Raw genomic sequence first — 23,964 nt, 5'->3', positions numbered from 1 at the left:
CAGCGCCGTTGGATCCCAGGAGGCCGAGAGACAGGACGCTGAGGAGCAGCCACCAGAATGGTGAGTTTGTTAGAACTACAAAGGGCCCTCGGATCGTTAGGCGAGTATGTTTATTTTTTATTTTTTAACCTGTGACATACGTGGCTGGGCAATATACTACGTCACTGGGCAATATACTACGTGGCTCTGTGCTGTATACTATGTCGCTGTGCAATATACTACGTGGCTGGGCAATATACAGGTCCTTCTCAAAAAATTAGCATATAGTGTTAAATTTCATTATTTACCATAATGTAATGATTACAATTAAACTTTCATATATTATAGATTCATTATCCACCAACTGAAATTTGTCAGGTTGTTTTATTGTTTTAATACTGTTGATTTTGGCATACAACTCCTGATAACCCAAAAAACCTGTCTCAATAAATTAGCATATCAAGAAAAGGTTCTCTAAACGACCTATTAACCTAATCTTCTGAATCAACTAATTAACTCTAAACACATGCAAAAGATACCTGAGGCTTTTATAAACTCCCTGCCTGGTTCATTACTCAAAACCCCCCATCATGGGTAAGGGTACCGTCACACAGTTAAATTTTGATCGCTACGACGGCACGATTCGTGACGTTCGAGCGATATATCTGTGACGTTCGAGCGATATCGCAATGTCTGACACGCTCCTGCGATCAGGGACCCCGCTGAGAATCGTACGTCGTAGCAGATCGTTTGAAACTTTCTTTCGTCGTCTAGTGTCCCGCTGTGGCGGCATGATCGCATGGTGTAACATATATCGTATACGATGTGCGCATAGTAACCAACGGCTTCTACATCGCACATACGTCATGAAATTATCGCTCCAGCGTCGTACATTGCAAAGTGTGACAGCAGTCTACGACGCTGGAGCGATATTGTTACGACGCTGGAGCGTCACGGATCGTACCGTTGTAGCGATCAAAATTTCACTGTGTGACGGTACCCTTAGACTAGCGACCTGACAGATGTCAAGAAGGCCATCATTGACACCCTCAAGCAAGAGGGTAAGACCCAGAAAGAAATTTCTCAACAAATAGGCTGTTCCCAGAGTGCTGTATCAAGGCACCTCAATGGTAAGTCTGTTGGAAGGAAACAATGTGGCAGAAAACGCTGTACAACGAGAAGAGGAGACCGGACCCTGAGGAAGATTGTGGAGAAGGACCGATTCCAGACCTTGGGGAACCTGAGGAAGCAGTGGACCGAGTCTGGTGTGGAAACATCCAGAGCCACCGTGCACAGGCGTGTGCAGGAAATGGGCTACAGGTGCCGCATTCCCCAGGTAAAGCCACTTTTGAGCTACAGAGAAGCAGCACTGGACTGTTGCTAAGTGGTCCCAAGTACTTTTTTCTGATGAAAGCAAATTTTGCATGTCATTCGGAAATCAAGGTGCCAGAGTCTGGAGGAAGACTGGGGAGAAGGAAATGCCAAAATTTCTGAAGTCCAGTGTCAAGTACCCACAGTCAGTGATGGTGTGGGGTGCCATGTCAGCTGCTGGTGTTGGTCCACTGTGTTTCATCAAGGGCAGGGTCAATGCAGCTAGCTATCAGGAGATTTTGGAGCACTTCATGCTTCCATCGGCTGAAATGCTTTATGGAGATGAAGATTTCATTTTTCAGCACGACCTGGCACCTGCTCACAGTGCCCAAACCACTGGTAAATGGTTTACTGACCATGGTATTACTGTGCTCAATTGGCCTGCCAACTCTCCTGACCTGAACCCCATAGAGAATCTGTGGGATATTGTGAAGAGAAAGTTGAGAGACGCAAGACCCAACACTCTGGATGAGCTTAAGGCCGCTATTGAAGCATCCTGGGCCTCCATAACATCTCAGCAGTGTCACAGGCTGATTGCCTCCATGCCACGCCGCATTGAAGCAGTCATTTCTGCCAAAGGATTCCCGACCAAGTATTGAGTGCATAACTGAACATTATTATTTGATGGTTTTTTTGTTTGTTATTAAAAAACACTTATTTGATTGGATGGGTGAAATATGCTAATTTATTGAGACAGGTTTTTTGGGTTATCAGGAGTTGTATGCCAAAATCATCAGTATTAAAACAATAAAAGACCTGACAAATTTCAGTTGGTGGATAATGAATCTATAATATATGAAAGTTTAATTGTAATCATTACATTATGGTAAATAATGAAATTTAACACTATATGCTAATTTTTTGAGAAGGACCTGTACTACGTGGCCATGCATATTCTAGAATACCCGATGCGTTAGAATCGGGCCACCATCTAGTCTACTATATAATTGTCTAAGGGTCACTTCCGTCTTTCTATCCTTCTGTCTGTCTGTCTGTCACGGATATTCATTGGTCGCGGCCTCTGTCAAGGAAATCGAAGTCGCTGATTGGTCGCGGAAAATAAGCCACGACCAATCAGCGACGGGCACAGTCCAGAAGAAAATGGCTGCTCCTTACTCCCCACAGTCACTGCTCGGCGCCCGCATACTCCCCTCCAGCCACCGCTAACAGGGTTAATGCCGGTGGTAACAGACCGCGTTATGCCGCGGGTAACGCACTCCGTTACCGCCGCTATTAACCCTGTGTGTCCCCAACTTTTTACTATTGATGCTGCCTATGCGGCATCAATAGTAAAAAATCTAATGTTAAAAATAATTAAAAAAATAAAAAATTATATACTCACTGTTCTGCCCATCTTAATGTGCAGAGTTAATTATCATGTTATTCAAGTTGTGGCCACTGGAGGTCATCAGTTGCCTACTTTTCATGTTGTTTACCAACCTTTCCCTCCTAAGAGCAATGTCTTATGGGTTAGTTCCGCCCACATTCTTCTTGTGAAGACAAGCTTCAGTAGCCATTTTTCCTCAGATCTGCAGAGAGGCACACGTGCACCTGTCTCGCTTACTTTCTTACCCCTGTCCTAACGGATCTCGGTACGTTTATAAAGGTTTAATGCATCTTATGTTTGTGTTAGTATTTAAGCCTTATGCAGCTCCTATAGTCAGATATAGTTAGGCAGATGTGCTTTGCAGCTTGCAGTTAGGTTAATGTGTACTCTGCATTTAGATAGATGCATTCTTGTATAGAATAGGGCAGTGCTGTTAGAATTACTGTGTAATGCACTCTGTATAATTCTTGCTGTTATGTCCCAGTTATTTATGTGATTGCACCCTGTATGTGCATATACTGAAATGCTGTTATTCTTTACAGTTTTTCACCAGTCATCCACTATGATCAGTCATCCACTATGATCAGTCATCCACTATGATTATTCACTGAACATCCACTTTCTACATCAACATCATTCACTATTCGATCATCTACTATGAATACTGTCCACCATTGTTGTTCAACGTTATAGTTTTGGTTATCATCACCCTAATAAATAAGACTTCAGCATCAACACAGTCTGTTTACTGGGATGTGGATGAAGGTTTAGCCGTATGTTGGAATCCACACAGCATCCTACGTGGAGGAAGACAGAACACTCACCTTCCGGATTCAGCGCAGGCCTATCCCACTGCTCGTGATGCTCGGGTCCATGCATTGCGGTCTCGCGAGATGAAGTGGCGGTCTCGCGAGACCACTACGTCATCATCTCGCGATACCGCAATGCATGGACCCGAGTGTCGCGAGCAGCCACATTGGCGCCGCATTTAAATCCCGCTTCACTGATTGGGCGCTACCAATCAGCGAAGCGGGATTTAAATCCCGTGCCAATGTCGCTGATTGGTCGCGCGCGCCGGCTGAGCGTGACCAATCAGCGAAGCGGGATTCAAATCCCACGCCAATGTCGCTGATTGGTCACGCTCAGCCGGCGCGACTAATCAGTGAGGCGGGATTTAAACCATGCTGCTGCTATTAACCCTGAGTGACCAACTTTTTACTATTGATGCTGCCTGTGCAGCATCAATAGTAAATAGACCTAATGTTAAAAATAATTTAAAAAAAATAAAAAATCATTATATACTCACCTTCTGTCGGCCCCCGGATGCAGCCCAGGCCTTTCCCGCTCCTTGCGACGCACGGGTCCATTCATTGCGGTCTCGCTTCACTGATTGGTCACGCTTGGGCTGGGCGCTACCAATCAGCGACATTGGCGCGGGATTTGAATCCCACTTCGCTGATTGGTAGTGCCCAATCAGCGAAGCGGGATTTAAATCCCGCACCAGCGTGACCAATCAGCGAAGCGGGATTCAAATCCCGTGCCAATGTCGCTGATTTAAATCCCGCGTCAATGTGGATGATTGGTCGCGCGCGCCTGCTGATGCGTGGCTGGGCAATAAACTACGTGGACATGCATATTCTAGAATACCCGATGCGTTAGAATCAGGCCACCATCTAGTTGATAAGGATTATCGTTATCAATGTATAACACTATTACTAATAATACAGTTTACTTAGAGGATAAGTACACCTTTGTGCAGATTTTTTTTTACTTTTTTTTTTTATTATGCTTTCTCTTCCTAAGTGCAAAGTTAAACAATTTTCTAATAGTCTTCATTACAATTTTTCAACCATTTTGTAGCAGAGTGTCTTGAAATCCTTCATCTGGCCCAGCGCTTTGCAGAAATGTTACAAATCCGATACAAATACCCTAGACATGTGTGCTTGCCCTTCTGCTTTCTCACAGCTAGTCCAGGTTCAGAAAGCCGTATGCCACGGCCTGTACACGGACTGCAGTGACTGACAGTGGGTCTCCTGAACTTGCAGGCTCACAAGCAAACATTATGCAGCTACCCAAGTCCACAGAGAAATCTGAATCTTGGATCGAACTGCAAACTGGGTTTGAAAACTAAAGTGGTTATCCAAGACTATTTCCTTTTACAGGTAACAGGCAGGTTTGTGTTTACTACCTGCCTTTCCTGCCCACCGTTGATTTCTGCAGGCTCAGTGTAGTCACAGACCGCTCCTGCTGGCGATTCTGCTAACTTCATTGAAGTCACGTTGACAGAGCAGCTCCTTCTCTTCTCTGTTGATGGACATCACTGTCAACGTCATGATGATTGATAGTTGGTTTCCGGCTGCCTATCTGTGGGGAGCTGGTTGTCAATCAGCATGACGTCAGTCACGGCAGGTTAACCGAGCAGCCTGGAAGCGGTAGGGCTGCTCTGCTGATGTGAAGCCTCAGAAATGGCGCTTCAAGTACAATAACAAGTCATTATCACACTGTGAAGTGCATAGTCTATGGCACTTTATAAAGCAACCACACCATCACCGCTCAATTCTACTGCAAGTTTAATGGCATCTAAATGTTTTGGCATAGGACAGCTTCTGAATGGGGTACGAGAGCCGAGGTTTTTTGCATCATCAGGACTAAGGTTACCAGTAATAATTTGCTTCTGAGATAGTTCAATGGCAGTTTCAAATTTCAAAGCAGCACTTTAACATATTGTATAGCTATTAGAATGCCTTGTGTACGCATATGGTTGAAATGATGTGCTGTTTACGGTTTTGTATGGGTTAGTTGATCCCTTCTTTTCCCTTGATATAGTTCTCCTAATGCAGTCACAATTTCTCATGACGCTTCTAGTTTTACAACATTACACTTGCTTTTCTCTAATGGCAGCAGTCTCCCCTGACTCCTGCTTGTGATAGAGCTGACAAGAAAAACCTAACACAAGCAGGAGACATTGGGGACAGACTAACGCCAAATTTAGTAGAATATACTAGAGCTGCTGGACAATGCACACACAGATCGTATATAGTCAATGAGAGTCAGCAAAGATTTATTAGTGCAGATAATCACTGTATGATTCACAGCAAGGTGGGCTGTGGAGGAATGCGGGATCCCCCCTTGTGTGTCTGGTTTCCACAAACCACAAGTTCAGACCCAACGTTTGCAACATCAAGTCCTTTAGAGACACTTGGGATTTATTTTGTTAACAGGTATTAATTAGAAGAAGATTTGCCAGTCTGAGGTTGCCTATTTTCTTGAATAAAAGTGGCAGTCCCAGACTGGCGATAGGTACTCTTTAATGCTGATGATGACACCCTGGAGACAGGAGACTGGTGGTCTGACTATAGATCACATGATAGTGCTACTTTAATAATGCTTGCAATATAAATTGGTAAGAAGTATTCATTCAATGTTCTTTAAACAGAGGTCCTTAAAACATATGGATTGGAGTGGGACCATACAAAACTTGCCATAAACAAGAACTCTAGGACAGAAGGATAAAGTATTAATATTTAATAATGAGCACATGCACTTTAACAGAGGAGAGCCACAATAAAGCCACACAATCTCAACGCATTAAACAGTTAAAAATTTTCATTAGGATTTAATAACTCGCTGAAGATACGTTCAATCGTTTACAGTGGTTTAACCCCTCAGTTCCAGTTTTATCAAAACCTAGTTGGGAACCACAATTGTAGCCATCTGGGGTCATCATCTGAGGAAACGTATCAATATAAAGAGTTACTGCTTAAATAGCTTTGATTTGATGTGAAGTTAAAGCTGTAAAAATCAGACCACCCAATAATGTACTGGATCAGTGTGTGTGGCCGGCATTCCAGCATTATGAAATTATTGATTTCAGACGTGAAAGAACAATCAGGTTTAGCATAAGTAAAATCAGACTCATGCACTCGAGTTCCAGTCCGGAACTGCGTGACAGCACAATATTACGCACTGTTGCCACATTTAGCATGTCATCCTGCAGTAATTGCAATACATTCCAACAGGCTAAAAAGTTAATAGATCAACGCCCCACCAGCTGTCATGTAAAGGTTGTCACATTACTCCAGCCACGTAGAAATAAGAGATTGTACAAAGTAAATTCAAGCAATTGCCTTCATAGGCAAAGACCATGATTAAGACACTCCGTCGAAACGCGTAGATCTATGACCTCCTTTTTTGTACTAACAGTCTACTGGTTCTTATATGGAGCTTTTTATATGGCTTAATTAAAAGCCAAGTATTGACAATATTTACAAGTTTCCTTGCCGAATTCCTCCTTCCTTTATGATTCAATTGCCTTCATAGGCACAGAGCGGGTTCTGAAAGCAAAAACTTCTGACCACTATTTAGAGCCTCACTGAGCTCTCACCCCCATTTATAATTTTATGGGGGAGTTTTAGCAATTAGAGCTCCATTCTGGAACCACATTAAAGATACAACCTTAAAGTGAACCTGTCAGCAGGATATTGAAAGTAAACTACAGGCATTGTCATGTTGCCACTGTTACACTGATTAAAATGATCCATAGGGTGAAGAAATCCATCTTGTGGTTCTTGTGTAATCAGTGTTAGAAGTTTTCAGTTAATGACATACCCGTGCTCTGCAGCGGGATTGTAGGCAGAGTCTTATCTACCTGCTCTATGCCAGAGAAGCCAAGGAAAGACCTGTCCACAGGCCACCCAGAAGGTGACCAGGAACATGCTTGCGCTTCGGAGCAGCCTGTGGGCAGGTCTTTCCTTGGTTTCTGTGACTTAGAGCAGGAAGATACGACTCTGCCTACAGTCCTGCCCTGGAGGATGAGCATATCATTAACTGAAAACTTCTAACACTGATTACAAAAGAACCACACGACAGATTTCTTCACCCCAGGGATCGTGTTAATCAGTGCAACAGTGGCAACATGACAATACCTGTAGTTTACGTAGCAAAATGCTTCTGACAGGTTCACTTTAAGTAATCAAATAATGACCTGAAGATTATGCACATCCTTATTTCCTTCCTCACATCATTATATGGCTCCATTTACAATCAGCGGAAAACTAAGCACTTATTATGAGGGTTCCCAAACAGAATAGGACATGACCTGCCGTAATTAGCAGCAGCCACTCAAGAACATACGGATCTTGGTACTACACTCAGCACTCCATTTATATCTGCCAGCAGGGCGTTTGGCATAGGCAGACGCCTGGGGCCCCCCACCTAGAAAGGGGGCCCCCTGCCTCTGCAGCCCCTGTATGAAGTGTCCAGAGAGTGTACAGCAGTGAATAATGCTGTGCATTGCTCTGTAGTCCCAGAGCGTCTCTCCCAAACCCCCCTTGAGACCCCCTCAGTGCTGTGATTTACTCATGGATCAGCATGGGCTCTGACCACAGTCACTAATTCACTACTTGTAATCTGACAGGGTGACCTGCTGTCACTGTCTGGATGACACAAGACAGGAATATTGTCTGCTGAATCAGGGTATTCATCATATAGAAATAAATGAATCCCCACGTGAAACAATAAGGGTAAACTATACACATATAGTACAGGTGTGCATAGGAATCAGCGTTTTTGGTGCATTTTTTTTTTTTTTGCAGCCAAAGCCTGCTCTTTTGGCAGTAAAAACACTGCTTTCAAAACACCCATTTTTTAGGGTATGTGCAGAGGATCCGGAAACGGCAGCCCTTCGGATGCAGCGGACATGTGCGGTGTCCAAAGTGCTGCTATCTTTTGAACACATGTGATTCCGCGTGTGTTCATTGATCTGTGCGGAATCCCTGCGTCCTATACATTGCAGGGGTGAGATTTCTCTTGCGGAGACTCGCATCTACGCCATATAAATTGACATGCTGCAGCCTGGACAGACGTGCAACATGTCCGTCTCTGCGGGTGAGGTGCAGGTGATAGTGCACGCATAGTAGAGATGGAATTTCTTGAAATCCCATCCACTATACTGTAACATGTGGCTGCTGCGGGTTGGAAGCTGCACAAGTACACAGCAGCCGACCCGCAGCATTTACTGACTGTGTGCACACACCCTTAGAGCTTTTGCTGTTTGTTTTTTACAGTATGCATTTTGTCTACTGTACATGTTTAATAAAGTTAGTGTTATTCACAAAAAACGCAGCGAAAAACAACGTTGCAACATTTTCAGCATTTTTTTAAACTTTCATTGCTTTCTACGGGTGAAAAAAAAAATTGCTGAAAGAAGTGAAACGCTGCAGATTTAAAAAACGCAGTTGTGAAATTCAGTCAGGGGAAAATAAAAGGGTGTGCAGGAGATTTCTGAAAATCTCAGTTTTTGCTTGTGCTGTAAAATGCTGTAAACTTCTTATTTGCAGAAGAAAGATGCAAAAATTCTGCATATGAACATGGCGAAAAGCTGCTTTTCAAAGTGCCAGCAAAACATGAGATTTCCGAAATCTCCTGCATGCGCTTGTGTGTTTTCTGACTGGATTTCAGAACTGTAGCACTTTTTAAATCTGTAGCGGGTCACTTCTTTCAGTGTTTTCACCGGTAGAAAGCAATGAAAGAATAAAAAAGCTGCAGATATTGCAACAGCATTTTTCCCTGCAATTTTGTAAGTGGTTTTGGTGAATTAAACTATTTGGTCAGTATTTGTAATGCAGAAACAGCAGTGGAACAATGAGGCTATGTGCACACGTTGCAGAGTCTGCTGCGGATTTTTCCACGCAGATTCCTAAAAATCTGCAGGTAAAACGCCCTGCGTTTTACCTGCAGATTTACCGCGGATTTATCGTGGAATTACCGTGGTTTTTGTGCGGTTTTCAACAGCATTTTTACACCTGCAGATTCCTATTATGGAGCAGGTGTAAAACGCTGCGGAATCCGCACAAAAGAATTGACATGCTGCAGAAAATACAACGCAGCGTTTCCGCGCTGTATTTTCCGCAGCATGTGCACTGCGCATTTTGTTTTCCCATACGTTTACATGGTACTGTACAATGCATGGAAAACTGCTGCAGATCCACAGCAAAATCCGCAACGTGTGCACATAGCCTGAGAAACACGTCACCACTTCTGTATTTCTCACCCTCCTGGTTTTGGCTTACATATGCTGATTTGAAATACTGACCAAACACTGAACATGTGAATGTGGCCTTAAACATACTGTAGGCAAAACAAACATCCTCACTCCAAAAAAAAAGCTGAAAAAGTGTGAAGAACACCACAAACAAGCTGAAAAACAGGTGTTTTGAACGCAACATTTTTACTGCTAAAAAAGAAAAGGTTTTGGCTACTGAAAAAAAAAAAGCTGCATGTGAACATAGTCTTACTCTGAAACGCTATGTCTATCTGTGGTGTTACATAGGACTGCATGTGATATACACTAAATTATCTGTACTCAGAATTATCACTGCCATCTCTGGTGTTACATAGGACTGCAGGTGACATCTACTACATTATCTGTTCTCAAGAGAGTTAGCACTGTTTTATCTGAAGAGTTAAAAAAAATTAAGAGGGGGTTGGGGGCAACGCTTTGTCTTGGGCCCCCAATCTTTTCTGACCCTAGCAACGCCCCTGCGTACAGCTAATAGTGGCAGACCCGTTGGCCGATGTAAGACCCCTAAATATGGAGGCCACAGTGCAATGTTATCATTTGGGGCCCCCACATTAAATTTTTGCCTAGGGCCCCACTTTGTCTAAAACTGTCCCTGTCCGCCAGAGCTGGTAAATTCTGATTGGGGTGGGGCGGGAGAGGGGACATAACAGTAGAGAAAAAAAAACACTAAACAAGAAAAGTTAAAAGTATAAAAGCATACTAAAATGATAGAAGCAATGTTTAAGTAGAAAACTTCACGTTTTCTCCTTGGCAAACAAACAGCGGAAGACTTCTGTGATGGTGTTAGATAACTTTCCATTCACTAATTTACAAAACGCAACATACAGGAAATTACCTTATATTAGAGGGGGTTTTCCATTTTCAGGAAAGTTTTGTCCCCAAGCAAAGTTTTTTTGTCATGAATGAAAACCAACTTACGCATTACTCACCCTCCCCGGGTCCACAGCGCAGCGATTAATCCGTGTGTTCAGAGGCCCCAGCCAGGTAAACAACAACAAACACTGGGAGCAAAGGCAAATACTCAACGTTGGTCCCGTGGAGGGTGGGTAAAGCATGGCGGGTTTGTTTGTTTTGTTTTTTTTACAACAAACTGTGCATGGGCACCCAACAGTCCTGATAACAGAAACCGCCCGCCTTCAGAATGATCCAAAATGGCTTGACGGTTATTTAAAAAAGGTTGTTACAAAATGGACTTATTGTGATCCTTCCAAAAAAACAAAACAAAAAGAAAAAACACCAGACACTCATCTAGATGCTGGTCTCCTGGCTTCGTCATTAAAATTGCAATGCATATATTTAAGGCGTATTTATGTAATGATGGCATTTCCATTCGTCATGTGGCGTTTAATGAGCCAAATATCTGTTTCTTTTTATTTGATGCCAAAATATTGTGTGTTTTAAAGAACTAGAATATTAATAGCTTATTCTTAGAGCTTCCTCAGGTCCAGCACTGATGCTCCAGCGCGTCCCTGGTCTTTGTGGACAGGGGAGGATGCAGCAGTGACATCACGACTATAGAATAGATGACTACTGCAGCCAATCACTCGCTTCAGCAGCTCTGCTGTTTACATTAGGATCACAACTGAGTGCAGCGATTGGCTGCAGTGGTTACTTTCTCTGCAGTCGTGCCAACAAAGACCAGAGAAGTGGTGGAGCAGCATCGCCGTACTTGGGGAAAGTAAGCACAGCTGTGTGATTTCTCTACAGCAGGAAACGTAATCCCAGACAACCCTTCTAATCATTAGACACGTCGATCTGTCATTTTGTGCCCACAGAATACCAGGTATTGTGGCAGACTCACCAGTGTAGACATAGACCCGTTAGACAGATAAGGATCAGACAGCATAAGGAATGGATAACTGGAATATCCTGAACCTTTATACATGACCTCTTCCTGATGTTTGATGCCTACAGGAATAGAAAAAAACAAAAATAATTAATCATAATATAAATTAAAAAGGAAGATACAAACTTGTAACATTAAATAGACTTTTATATTTTAGATATTTTTTTCTTTTGAAAGAGCACTTACCGTATTTTAATATCTTACCAATCGCTTTTCATTTTACAGATCAGAATCTTGTCTTTTCATGCGGGAGATTTATTCCAACTAGTACAGAGTTAGAGTACAGTAGCTGGATATATTAAAGGGACTATCCCAGCAGAGACACGTATACCCAATGCAAAGGATATCCAATAAATATTCTATTTCTTTGGGGGTCTTACTGCTGACATCCCCTTAAAGGGAACCTGTCATGTAGAACAAAAAAAAATGCTATTAAGCTGCAGATATGGGGTTAAATCTGCAGGTTAATAACATTCCAAAACAGCCCGGCGCCCGCACCGAGAGCACAGCTCCAAGGAGGAAATTAACTTTACACTGTGTTCCAAATTATTGTGCAAATTGGATTTAAGTGTCAAAGATTTAATGGTTTTGTTTTTCAAATAAACTCATGGATGGTATTGTGTCTCAGGGCTCAATGGATCACTGAAATCAATCTTAAACACGTGATTAGTCCAGGTGATTCTAATTAAAGGAAAACTACTTAAAGGGAACCTGTCACCTGAATTTGGCGGGACCAGTTTTTGGTCATTCTATGTCCTCCGTAGTACACGCCTGCGCAAGGCAAGATTGCGGAGGACATAGAATGAACTTCAATCCAATATTGCGGCCAGCATGCAGCCAGCGGGTAAGGAAAGGGTGAATCAAACACCCAAAAACTCCGCCCATATGACCAAAAACTGGTCCCGCCAAATTCAGGTGACAGGTTCCCTTTAAAAATGATGTTCCACATTATTAAGTAGGCCACAGATTTCAAGAAACATGGGAAAGAAAAAGGATATCTCTGCTGCCGAAAAGCATCAAATAGTGCAATGCCTTGGTCAAGGGAGGAAAACATTAGATATTTCCCAAAAACTTAAGCGTGATCATCGTACTGTTAAAGTACCGTCACACTGAACGATATCGCTAGCGATCCGTGACGTTGCAGCGTCCTGGCTAGCGATATCGTTCAGTTTGACAGGCAGCAGCGATTTGGATCCTGCTGTGCCATCGTTGGTTGGCGCAGAAAGTCCAGAACTTTATTTCGTCGCTGGATCTCCCGCAGACATCGCTGAATCGGCGTGTGACGCCGATTCAGCGATGTCTTCACTGGTAACCAGGGTAAACATTGGGTTACTAAGCGCAGAGCCGCGCTTAGTAACCCGATGTTTACCCTGGTTATCAGCGTAAACGTAAAAAAAAAAAAATAAAACAAACACTACATACTTACATTCTGATGTCTGTCCCCCGGCGCTGTGCTTCTCTGCACTGTGAGCGCCAGCCGGCCGTAAAGCAGAGCACAGCGGTGACGTCACCGCTGTGCTTTCCGGCTGGCGCTCACAGTCAGTGCAGAGAAGCACAGCGCCGGGGGACAGACACCGGAATGTAAGTATGTAGTGTTTGTTTTTTTTACGTTTACGCTGGTAACCAGGGTAAACATCGGGTTACTAAGCGCAGCCCTGCGCTTAGTAACCCGATGTTTACCCTGGTTACCAGGGGACCTCGCATAGTTGGTCGCTGGAGAGCTGTCTGTGTGACAGCTCTCCAGCGACCACACAGCGACGCTACCTTTAAGAGATTTGTGGCGGAAACAGAGCACAGACAGAGTTCATGCAGATAAAGGCATAATGAGGAAGGTTTCTGCCAGACAAATTCATTGGATTAAGAGAGCAGCTGCCAAAATACCATTACAAAGCAGCAAACAGTTATTTGAAGCTGCTGGTGCCTCTTGAGTCCCTCGAATCTCAAGGTGTAGGATCCTTCAAAGACTTGCTGTGGTGCATAAACCTACTATTCGGCCACCCCTAAAGTGTTCACAACGGTTGCAGTGGGCCCAGACATACATGAAGACTAATTTGCAAACAGTCTTGTTTACTGATGAGTGTCGAGCAACCCTGGATGGTCCAGATGAATAGAGTAGTGGATGGTTGGTGGATGGCCATCATGTCCCAACAATCCTGCGACGTCAGCAAGGATGTGGAGGAGTCATATTTTTGGCAGGAATCATGGGGAAACAGCTGGTAGGGCCCTTTAAGGTTCTTGAGGGTGTGAAAATGACCTCTGCAAAGTATATAGAGTTTCTGACTGACAACTTTCTTCCATGGTATAAAAAGCAGAAACGTGTCTTCAGGAGCAAAATCATCTTCATGCATGACAATGCACCATCTCATGCTGCAAAGAATACCTCTGAGTCATTGGCTGTTATGGGCATAAAAGGAGATAAACTCATGGTGTGGTCACCATCTTCCCCTGACCTCAACCCTATAGAGAACCTTTGGAGTATTATCAAGCAAAAGATCTATGAGGGTGGGAGGCCGTTCACATCAAAACAGCAGCTCTGGGAGGCTATTCTGACTTCATGCAAAGAAATACAAGCAGAAACTCTCCAAAAACTCACAAGTTCAATGAATGCAAGAATTGTGAAGGTGATATCAAAGAAAGGTCCTATGTTAACATGTAACTTGGCCGGTTAGGATGTTTTGGAGTTAATACCTTTTTTGTTCAGTGAATGCTGCAAATTCCACAAATGAGCATTTTCAGTTCTTTAAAACATATCAAATGTATAGAAATTCTAATGTGCCTAATAATTTGGAACAGTGCATTTTGAGTTTTTATTCAGTTTGGAGATTATACTGTTATCATTGGGAGGTTTCTTCAATAAAATTTGATGTATAATCTAACGAGTGATGACTTCTATTAGACTGTCATTTGCACCGACCATTTAGGAAAATCTGAGAAAAATATAATTTGCATAATAATTTGGAACATGGTGTATTCCTTCCAGCAGTCTCAGGCTTTTAGTCATATGGGTGGGCCAATAAGGCTTCAGTCACTGACCCAGCATTACAGCTGGTTGCCAGTCAGTGCCAGGGCATGTGGTAAATGAAACCACATCGGCCCACCCCTATGGGGAAGGAACCTGCACGGGGGGTGCAGCAGGGGAAGAAACCTTCACGAGGGGGTGCAGCAGGGGAGAATCCTGCATTGGGGGGGGGGGTTGGTTTATGGAATTTTACCCCTTTCAATGTAGCAGGGGTGAAGGCTGCAGAGGGATGTAGAAGGGGTGAAAACTGTAGCACATGCAGTTTTAGATACAGATCTGATGCAGAAAAAATTTAGTTTATTAAAAATATTTTACATATATAATTTCAAAATAACGATAACAAATCACCAGTAAACAACTGAATAGTCGTCTGGGATAATGCTAATTTTAGTTAGTTCCTTAATTCACTAAAGAATTGGGATATGAGATCGGACAAAATTGGGGCAGGGGCAGTTATTTAATGTCGTAATCTAACAAAAACGACGCTTACCTACTGAATGTATTGCTGCTGGAGCACTGCTCGCCATTTACAGAGCTGCAGCAGTGACATCCTGTCAGCAACATATGAGTGCGCTGTGCGGGTGTAATAAGTATTGAACACATTACCAATTTTCCAAGTAGATATATTTATAAAAAGGTGCTATCGACATGAAGAGAAATGACACAGGGAAAAAGTTTTCATTACACGTAACTTCATTTATGGTTTGGTTTCTTTGCCTGTGTGGATTGGATGGGTTGTTACCGACATCTGGTGAGAATTTCCTGTCGATAGCACCTTTAGAAAAGGAATTCTGCTCACACCTAACCAGCAGAATACACCTACACACATTTGTCTGTGAATCCTTTATGGATTATTTCCCATTGCTCATGTAGAACCACATATGGTACATTGCATCCCCTCATACAGTGACGCTCACCATCTACCGTCCCCCTCACACATGGGCACACTCCTGGCCGAGGTCACTGGATGGCATTATATTTTAATATCCGCTCACCCCAGTTATTACATTTGGTAAAGTCTCCAACAAAAGATGTGATGATTTTAGTCTGTCAGCCCATATCATCCCCTGTCTAGACACAAGCCTTTGTTCCTCATCAATTAGACTTATCTGGGTCCTTCAAACGTCATTTATTTGAGCTGTTTACACTCTGATCACAGGAGAAGCAATGACTAATCCGCAAGATGTCACTTCAAGGTAAAAAGAGCAAAACAATGGGGTCACACATGACAAATCACAACTCAGGTACAGTGGCGCTCTCTCCTACAACCGTTGAGGTGAAAGTATTTTGACAAGCTATTTTCCTTTGCGGTGTATTAGCACCACACCCCTGGTGGCTCGCTGCAGAGGAAATGTCACCACTGTACTCAGCAAAGCTGCTCATCAATCACTATTCAGTTCGGGCGTGTAGTATGTACTTCTAGGCTACACTTCATCCCAATTTCCATCCATTGTTTTCCACAATTCCAATTCCTAAGGAATATACTGCACTTACACAGAGCTAAATATGTAGGTACTTTTGCAATGGAGGTAGGACATACAGAAAAGGGTATATAAGCTCACCACTACGAGAAATGCAAAAAAACTCTTTCAGAACAGTGCTCAAGTAGAAGCATTAAAAGTAAAAAAAAGTTGTAATCCGGCATCATGAGCAAAAAAAAAGTCTTTATCAACATTTTATTAAGATGGTTATTTAATCAAAATCACACAGGGGAAAGAAAACTTATATGAGATCCAAGACAGGCTTTCTATCCCCTGTATGATCTTTACCAACTTTTTATAAAGCTGGGTATTTAGCAAAGACAAAGTTTTTCTATTTCTTACAGTGTTGGCTCAGTGGTCCGCACCGATCTCTTACAGATCCAAAGTAAACACGACAAGTAGGATAGCTCCGACTTTCATCCATACTCCAGGAACATACAGATAGGATTACAGTCTCTTCTGTTAGAGAAATAAAGCGTAGGATTGTGAAAGCCACTGGATGAAACAACATATGCTGCAAGTGATGACAATTTATGTGCATCGCTGTAGAATAGGTTGGCATTATTTAAGCAACGAATAACGTGCTCGCGAGAGTTGTCCCATTTCCCATTAATTGTAATGAAGAGCGGCCAACCAAGGTCGCTCTCCCAAGAAAGGCTCGGTGGATACCTTGTTCTCAGGATCAGAAACACAAAGCACCCAAACATTCAGCAGAATTGTCAAAGGAACTGATACAAGGCCTATTGATCTCTAAATCATCAGACAAGATGCGCCTCTTGTGTTCTATAGATGACATTTGCGGACCATTTATTACTGTGCGGTTAGCCAAGTGTTTGGATTATAGCAGATTATGGCGGGGGTACATAGACCCCATACACATTAGACTATCGATATCGAAGGGTTTGACTGACAGTATAATGTGTATGGGTCAACTGATGGCCTGGGAAGACCCCAATCAGGCATGTCTGATTTCGTAGCGACGATGGCTTAGCTCCAGGCTTGGAGGGGAGTATGGGAGAACGGGCCGATATAGCTTCATTCAGAAGACCCCATCTCAGGTGTACGGTCGGCTTATTTCCTGATCAACATCACATCAACATCCCAACAATTCATTCTGTTTGGAAAATTGTCCCAATAATGTTCTACCAAGATTGGAGAAAGTACACAGTATCAAAAAAAGCAGTAAAACAAAGCCTGTCCCCACAGTAATCACACGATATCATTGCTATCCGCATTCCACAGATGTAACATTATTAGCACAGTGCTTATATAGATTTACACATGTGAACATTGCTAAAAGCGGACAGTCTGTGTCGGATCATAGCCCAGAACTCAAGATAAGGAATGGGTAAGATATCATTAGGATTTCCAATTATTCCCTTACTTCACCTCTGTCACACAATCCAGCAATGCTGTGTGACCCCACCTTCTGGCACTGGACTTCAAAATAATAAAAATAAAATACCGTAAGTCTGATTGAACAGAAACATCAATCTCAATTCTACATCCAGTGTTTATTGACTTACAAGGAATCTGTCACCAGGTTTTAGCTATCACAACGGAGAGCAGCATGATGCAGGGGCAGAGTCCCTGATTCCAGCAATGTTTCACTTTCTTGGTTGCTGCAATTAAAAAAAAAAAAAAAAAAACACTTATCTGCTGCACATCTACCAATTCTTTGCATACAGAGCTTGGGATAAAGCTTTCTCTGTACACTGTGCATAGGCAGAAAGCGACCAATGAGTAGTGTTATACACAGTGCATAAATGTGGAGGACTACCAGGCAGCAGGTGTACTAGTCCTGTAGTCATAATCTCCCGTGGGTAAAACAGTGATTTTATCTAAACTACTGCAAGCCGAGTAAGTTACATATTGCAGGAATAAGAGTCTCTGCCCCTACATTAAACTCTCAGATCAGGTGGCAAAAACCTGGTGACAGATCTCATTTAAAAGCTGGGTACAAACAATAAGTATTAATAATTATTATTCCTCTGGCATGCAAGTTCCCGATAGTCCCCCTATATAACAGATGCAAGGGGGTCTTCCAATCACACCAACATCAAACTGCCCATAGCCTCCTGCACAAAACCATTTTTTCAATGTGTTATCACCACAGTGATGGGACAAGTCTTGACTTTTTTGGATTATGGAAACCATTCTGTGACGGAAAAGTAGAGATGAACTCATTCTCCATCAAGGTGGAGCAATTAGATTTGCCACTGGTCTAGGAGGCATGTGGTCGAATACACTAAAAGACAACAGTGCCGAAAACTGGCATCATTATCAAAAAGCCAATCCGAGGTCAGATTTTCTTCTTTCGGCTATGTTCCCATAATGAGTACTTGGTGCCTTTTTGATGCTAATATTTCATTGCATTTGTTAGTACGATACTTTTTTTTTATTTTTATTTTTTTATTTGTTTTGGAAACTTAAATAAAAATAAAGTCATGTGCAGATTACATGCATTTCATCTGCACATATAATAATTGCATACATCTGTTGTAGACTTCAAAATTGAATTGCAGGTCAGTTTCCTCACTGGGAAGAAAGAAGAAAAAAGCATATAGTGTGCATGAGATTTACATAACTCCCATCCACTTTCTTCACAGTAAAACGCTGCCGTTTTTGTCCATGTAAATAAGGAGTGGAATGAATGCACCAAATATTCATCAGGAGGACTGAACCCCTGTGATGGTTGCTATGGGCAGCATTCTTTTTTATTTTCGACAATTTTAACTAAATCTATCCTGTTCAGTATCTGAAGGCAGAGAGATTCTGTTCCCTTACATACATATCGCCACATCACTGCACACTCCCCACGTCACATTCGTCCCCCACCTTAGCTCCAGGTGACCCCTGCCTAATGGAGCTAACATCTGTGCTTGTATACAGCAGAGATCCCCTTTAAATCAGCGACCTGACATCCAAAGCCTTATAAAATGGTACCTGGGAACGCAGTAACAATACTGGTTATTCCAGTTACGGAGTGACAGGGTGCTCCATGGACCGGACCTGTAGAAACTACCGTATGTTATGTCTCACATATGGAGATCTGCCGCTCAGCACCCGTAGGCTTAGGCTTCATTCACAACTCCATTCCGGTTTCTACACTGATCAAAAACGGACCATTTTTTCTCTCACGTGTGATCCGTATTGCCTCTGTTTTGCATCTATTGCTTCTCATCCATTTTGTAAAACCTGAAGCATGTACACCTTTATCAATGGGTCAGTGAATCACAGATGGAAAACAGAAGTAAAAATTACCGGTATGTCATCATTTATAATGGATCTCCAGAGAATTTAATGGCCCAGAAAAAAATAGCAAGACAGATGAGAATACGACATGGGCCACATCCACACGTTCAGTATTTTACCTCAGCATTTGGTCAGTATTTTACCTCAGCATTTGGTCAGTATTTTACCTGAGTATTTGGTCAGTATTTTACCTCAGTATTTAGTCAGTTTTTTAAGTCACTACTTGGTCAGTTTTTTACCTCACTACTTGGTCATTTTTTTAAGTCACTACTTGGTCAGTTTTTTACCTCACTACTTGGTCAGTTTTTTACCTCACTACTTGGTCAGTTTTTTACCTCACTACTTGTAGCCAAAACCAGGAGTGGGTGATAAATCCAGAAGTGGTGCATATGTTTCTATTATACTTTTCCTCTGATTGTTCCACTCCTGGTTTAGGCTTACAAATACTGAAGTAAAATACTGACCAAATACTGAACGTGTGAGCGTGGCTGAAAGTGTGAAATCCCCAAGAGACGGTTTAATCAACTTGCATCACACCCCTTAGGTTTCTACAGTCTCATGATAATACAAGAGGGTTCCCATTCACCTACAAGCAAAGATCTTGTATTTGGAGAAGGTAAACAAAGAATATCAGAAAGTGACATCATTGTTTAATTATTTTATGATGAAAAAGTAAGTGTTGGTAAGGAGACAGACAAATACCCAAAAGAATAAATATATGGACAAAAGATAGGCATGAGAATTGGGCCAAAAGTTGCCACCTCTTGTTTTCCAAAAGCCTCTGAAAAATTTAGATCTGGAATCTGATCATTTTCAGCTCCTCAATTTTAGAACAAGTTTTGATGCGTTGTGCCCAATCTGTGCTGAGCTCACCCCTCACCCCATCACAGAAGCAAATCGTAGGCTATATTCACACTTAGCGGTTTTTACCGCGGAACCGCCGCGATTTTGATGCTGCGGGTCCGCAGCAGTTTCCATAGCGTTTACAGTAACATGTAAACCCTATGGAAACCGCAAACCGCTGTGCACATGCTGCGGGAAAAACCGCGCGGGAACGCAGCGGTTTACAACCCGCAGCATGTCACTTCTTTGTGCAGAATCGCTGCGATTCTGCACCCATAGGAATACATTGAACCGCTTACTTCCCGCATGGGGCTGTGCCCACGTTGCGGGAAGTAAGCGGATAATGTGCGGGTGGTACCCGGGGTGGAGGAGAGGAGACTCTCCTCCAGGCCCTGGGAACCATATTTGGGGTTAAAAAATAAAAAATCTGGTTATACTCACCCTCTGATGTCCGGAGCTCCTGGGCGCTGCACGCGGCTGTCCGGTCAGAGTTGCTGTGCGACCAGGACCTGCGGTGACGTCGCGGTCACATGACCGTGACGTCACGAAGGGTCCTTCTCGCACAGCATCTCTGGAACCGGACTGCCGGGTGCAGCGCCGAGGGATCGGGACGTCAGAGGGTGAGTATAACCAATTTTTATTATTTTTAACATTACTATTAATGCTGCATATTGCTGCATATGCAGCATCAATAGTATAGGCGGAAACCCGCAGCGGAAAACGCGGAACAAACCGCGATAAATCTGCAGGGAGAACCGCAGTTGTTTTGCCCTGCAGATTTATCAAATCCGCTGCGGGACAACCCGCAGAGGGACGCCGCAAGGTGTGAACATAGCCTAACTAAGCGGCAAAACACAAAAAAAGGGTGAAAAACTAGATTCAGAACAACTGTCACCGCTATTAACAAGGTTGTCAGCTGTCAATAGCAGGGGTAAAGACGGATATCAGGACACGTGTCCCATGGCCGAAAAGATTCTCCATCAGCAAATTTCAGGCAATGTCGTCCTGCGCTTCATACATTCACATGCAGACTTTTCCTGCAGTATTTACTGCAGACAAATGCAAGAAAACAGCAGCAATTCCACATTAAAATGTGCATTTTTGTTATTAATCACTTTCAAACATCCAAAATCAGGAAAAATATAGTAAAGGCACTGAAAGAATTCGCATGATGCATAATTAAAAAAAAAAAAAAAAAAAAAAAAAAATTACGGACATCATAGGTCAAAAAACCATAGCAAAAACACAGCGTGCGAACAAGCACCTAGGACATGTTCCCCGGTTGTGAAAAGTCTCTTTATTCTGTTTTTTTTTTATGTTATGTAAAATACTTAGCATTTAACAGTTCAAGCCTGTTGTGTATATTATATATACACACACTGTATATACTGTAGACTTATGGGAAGCCAGAAAAAAAAAAATGTACAAGTGTAAACAATAAATAAATCACAATTGCATTATTGAGTGGGGAATTGCAGTGTTTCTGCACAAAAATGTGCATTAAAACCCAGTACATTTAATCTGCACCAAAAATACGTAAGAAAAAAAATTGCAAAAAAAGATGCAATAAACAGCAGAGACTGCTATTCAATATTTTGCAATGGACAGCTGTGGAAAGCACACTGAAAAATAATGGCATGGAAAAAAAAAATATATATTATTGTTTCCTGCGTGAACATAACTTTAGGGTCAAAATTTGTGTTGCATGCAGGAATTGCTGCAGAATTGCAGAGGTCACAATATACGTTCTATGAGTGGGCAATGAATAAAGGGGCATTCGCACCGCACAATTATCCTGGGAATAACCATGCAGTCTAAAATGTCAAAATGCTTGTCAGTCGCGTGAAATAATCGCTTTGTTTGGTCAAGAGATCATAGTCTCGGCAGCGCAATGACCTGTGTACGCAGTAATCGTGCTGCCGAGAACAATGGTAGCCCATGTGCACTGAATGAACGATTACACATCGTTAAGTGCAGTCTGACTGTAGAGGCCATTACACGGCAGCCGATCAGTATACACTTACCCATTAACAGTCGTTTAATGCTGCATGTCGGCGTACGTGAACCCAAGTGTACCGACAGCGGGCCCGAGCTTGTGCTGAACCATCCACAGCCGCTGTACTGAACAATGCTGCTGGAAAATCTGCACTGCAACTAATATGCATGGTGTGCACGCAGCCAAGGACTCAGAAGCAGCAGTGCCCCGGGTGGCACTAATGTCAGAGGGTGCCCCGGGTGGCACTAATGTCACCAGTTACCCCGGAAGGCACTGATATCACCAGTTACCACGGGAGGCAATAATGTCACCAGTTACCCCGGGAGGCAGTAATGTCACCAGTTACCCCGGGAGGCACTAACGTCACCAGTTACCCCGGGAGGCACTAATGTCACCATTTGCAGCCTTGCAGCGCTGGAGTCCTGGGTTCAAACCCCATCAAGGACAACATCTGCAAAGAGTTTGTATGTTCTCTCCGTGTTTGCGTGGGTTTCCTCCGGGCTCTCCGGTTTCCTCCCACATTCCAAAGACATACTGATAGGGAATCTAGATTGTGAGCCCCATCGGGGACAGTGATGATAATGTGTGCAAACTGTAAAGCGCTGCGGAATATGATAGTGCTATATAAAAATAAAGATTATTATTATTATTATTTACCCTGGGAGGCACTGATATCACCAGTTACCCCGGGTGGCACTGATATCACCAGTTACCCCGGGTGGCACTGATATCACCAGTTACCCCAGGAGGCAGTAACATCAGTTACCCCGGGTGGCACTGATATCACCAGTTACCCCGGGTGGCACCATTATCAGTCATGCTCCATGGAAGTTGTGGGCACGGTTCCTGCAGGCTGGGCTGGCAGAGCTGATGCCACAGGTCACCCGTGGTGGGGTCTGGCATGGCTAGGGCTGGAGGAGGGGAGGCAGTGGAGCTTACCATCGTCCATGTGATCTGCCAGCTTCTCCTGGTAACCTCTGTGCGCATCCTGTGCCCGCCGGACAGCCTGTGGGGAGAGCAGGGAGTGAGAAGTTGTGTGCGGACCCCGGGCAGCGGCGGAGGACCCCGGGCAGCGGCGGAGGACCCCGGGCAGCGGCGGAGGACCCCGGGCACTTCGCTTACCTCCGGGTGAGCCTCGGACTCATTGACCAGCGAGGACTTGAGGTCGGCCAGGTCGCGCTCAGTGAAGGCATTCTCCTGGATCTTCTCCTCCTGCTCGCCCTCGTCTTTGAAGGAGATCATCTCATCGCTGGCGCCCAGGTCCTCCTCTCCGCCGCTGCTCAGCTGGGGCATGGTCGCTGCTGGAGCCCCTGCTCGGGCACTGAGGGCGGCACAGGCTGGGGGCACGGGGCTCACAGTGCACCAGGCAGGCGATCGCTGCCCGGCATCAGAGAGGAGGGGGCGCAGGGAAAAGTTTGGAGGGAGCTGATGGCAGGGACAGGACAGGAGCGGTGCAGGCTGGAGTCTGTGATCGTGTGAGGAGGACAAGGGAAGGCAGAGCAGCACTTCAAAGCACGCCGCCTGCTGATTGATGGCTGCGCCGAGCACTCGGGGGCTGAACCAAGGCGGCAGAGCAGGCTCTTAAAGAGACAGGCGCCCTCATCCGCAGCGCTGCACACAGCAGTCAGGGGCAGACTGTGCAGGACCTGCTCCTCACAAGGCAGCTCTTCTGCCGGGGGAACCAGCTGCTAGTGTTTATAAACCAATATCAAAGAGATCCTGGAACAGTAAAAACAACCCAAGAAAAACAAGATCCCCTAAAAAAT

The 23,964-nt window shown here is 43.7% G+C and overlaps 1 protein-coding gene across 13 annotated transcripts in view; it reads right to left on the bottom strand.

The window, feature by feature from the left end:
* Window positions 1–23,722, bottom strand: part of TCF7 (transcription factor 7) — a 229,028-nt gene extending 205,306 nt beyond the window's left edge. For 6 of the 13 annotated variants that reach the window (XM_069763835.1, XM_069763826.1, XM_069763836.1 and 3 more), the window contains exons 1-3: window positions 23,321–23,669; window positions 23,138–23,204; window positions 11,560–11,666 (exon numbers count right to left, since the gene is read on the bottom strand). In XM_069763835.1, coding sequence (XP_069619936.1) covers window positions 11,560–11,666; window positions 23,138–23,204; window positions 23,321–23,491 — 345 coding nt within the window. In that variant the 5' untranslated portion in view covers window positions 23,492–23,669. Of the gene's footprint in view, window positions 1–11,559; window positions 11,667–23,137; window positions 23,205–23,320 lie in introns of all 13 variants that reach the window. The other 7 variants (XM_069763827.1, XM_069763831.1, XM_069763838.1 and 4 more) reach the window with 6 other exon arrangements.
* Window positions 23,723–23,964: the final 242 nt, after the last annotated feature.

This window comes from Ranitomeya imitator, chromosome 4 (assembly GCF_032444005.1).
Source record: "Ranitomeya imitator isolate aRanImi1 chromosome 4, aRanImi1.pri, whole genome shotgun sequence".
NCBI classification, from domain to species: Eukaryota; Metazoa; Chordata; class Amphibia; order Anura; family Dendrobatidae; genus Ranitomeya; species Ranitomeya imitator.
This window is presented reverse-complemented; position numbering and strand designations above follow the sequence as displayed.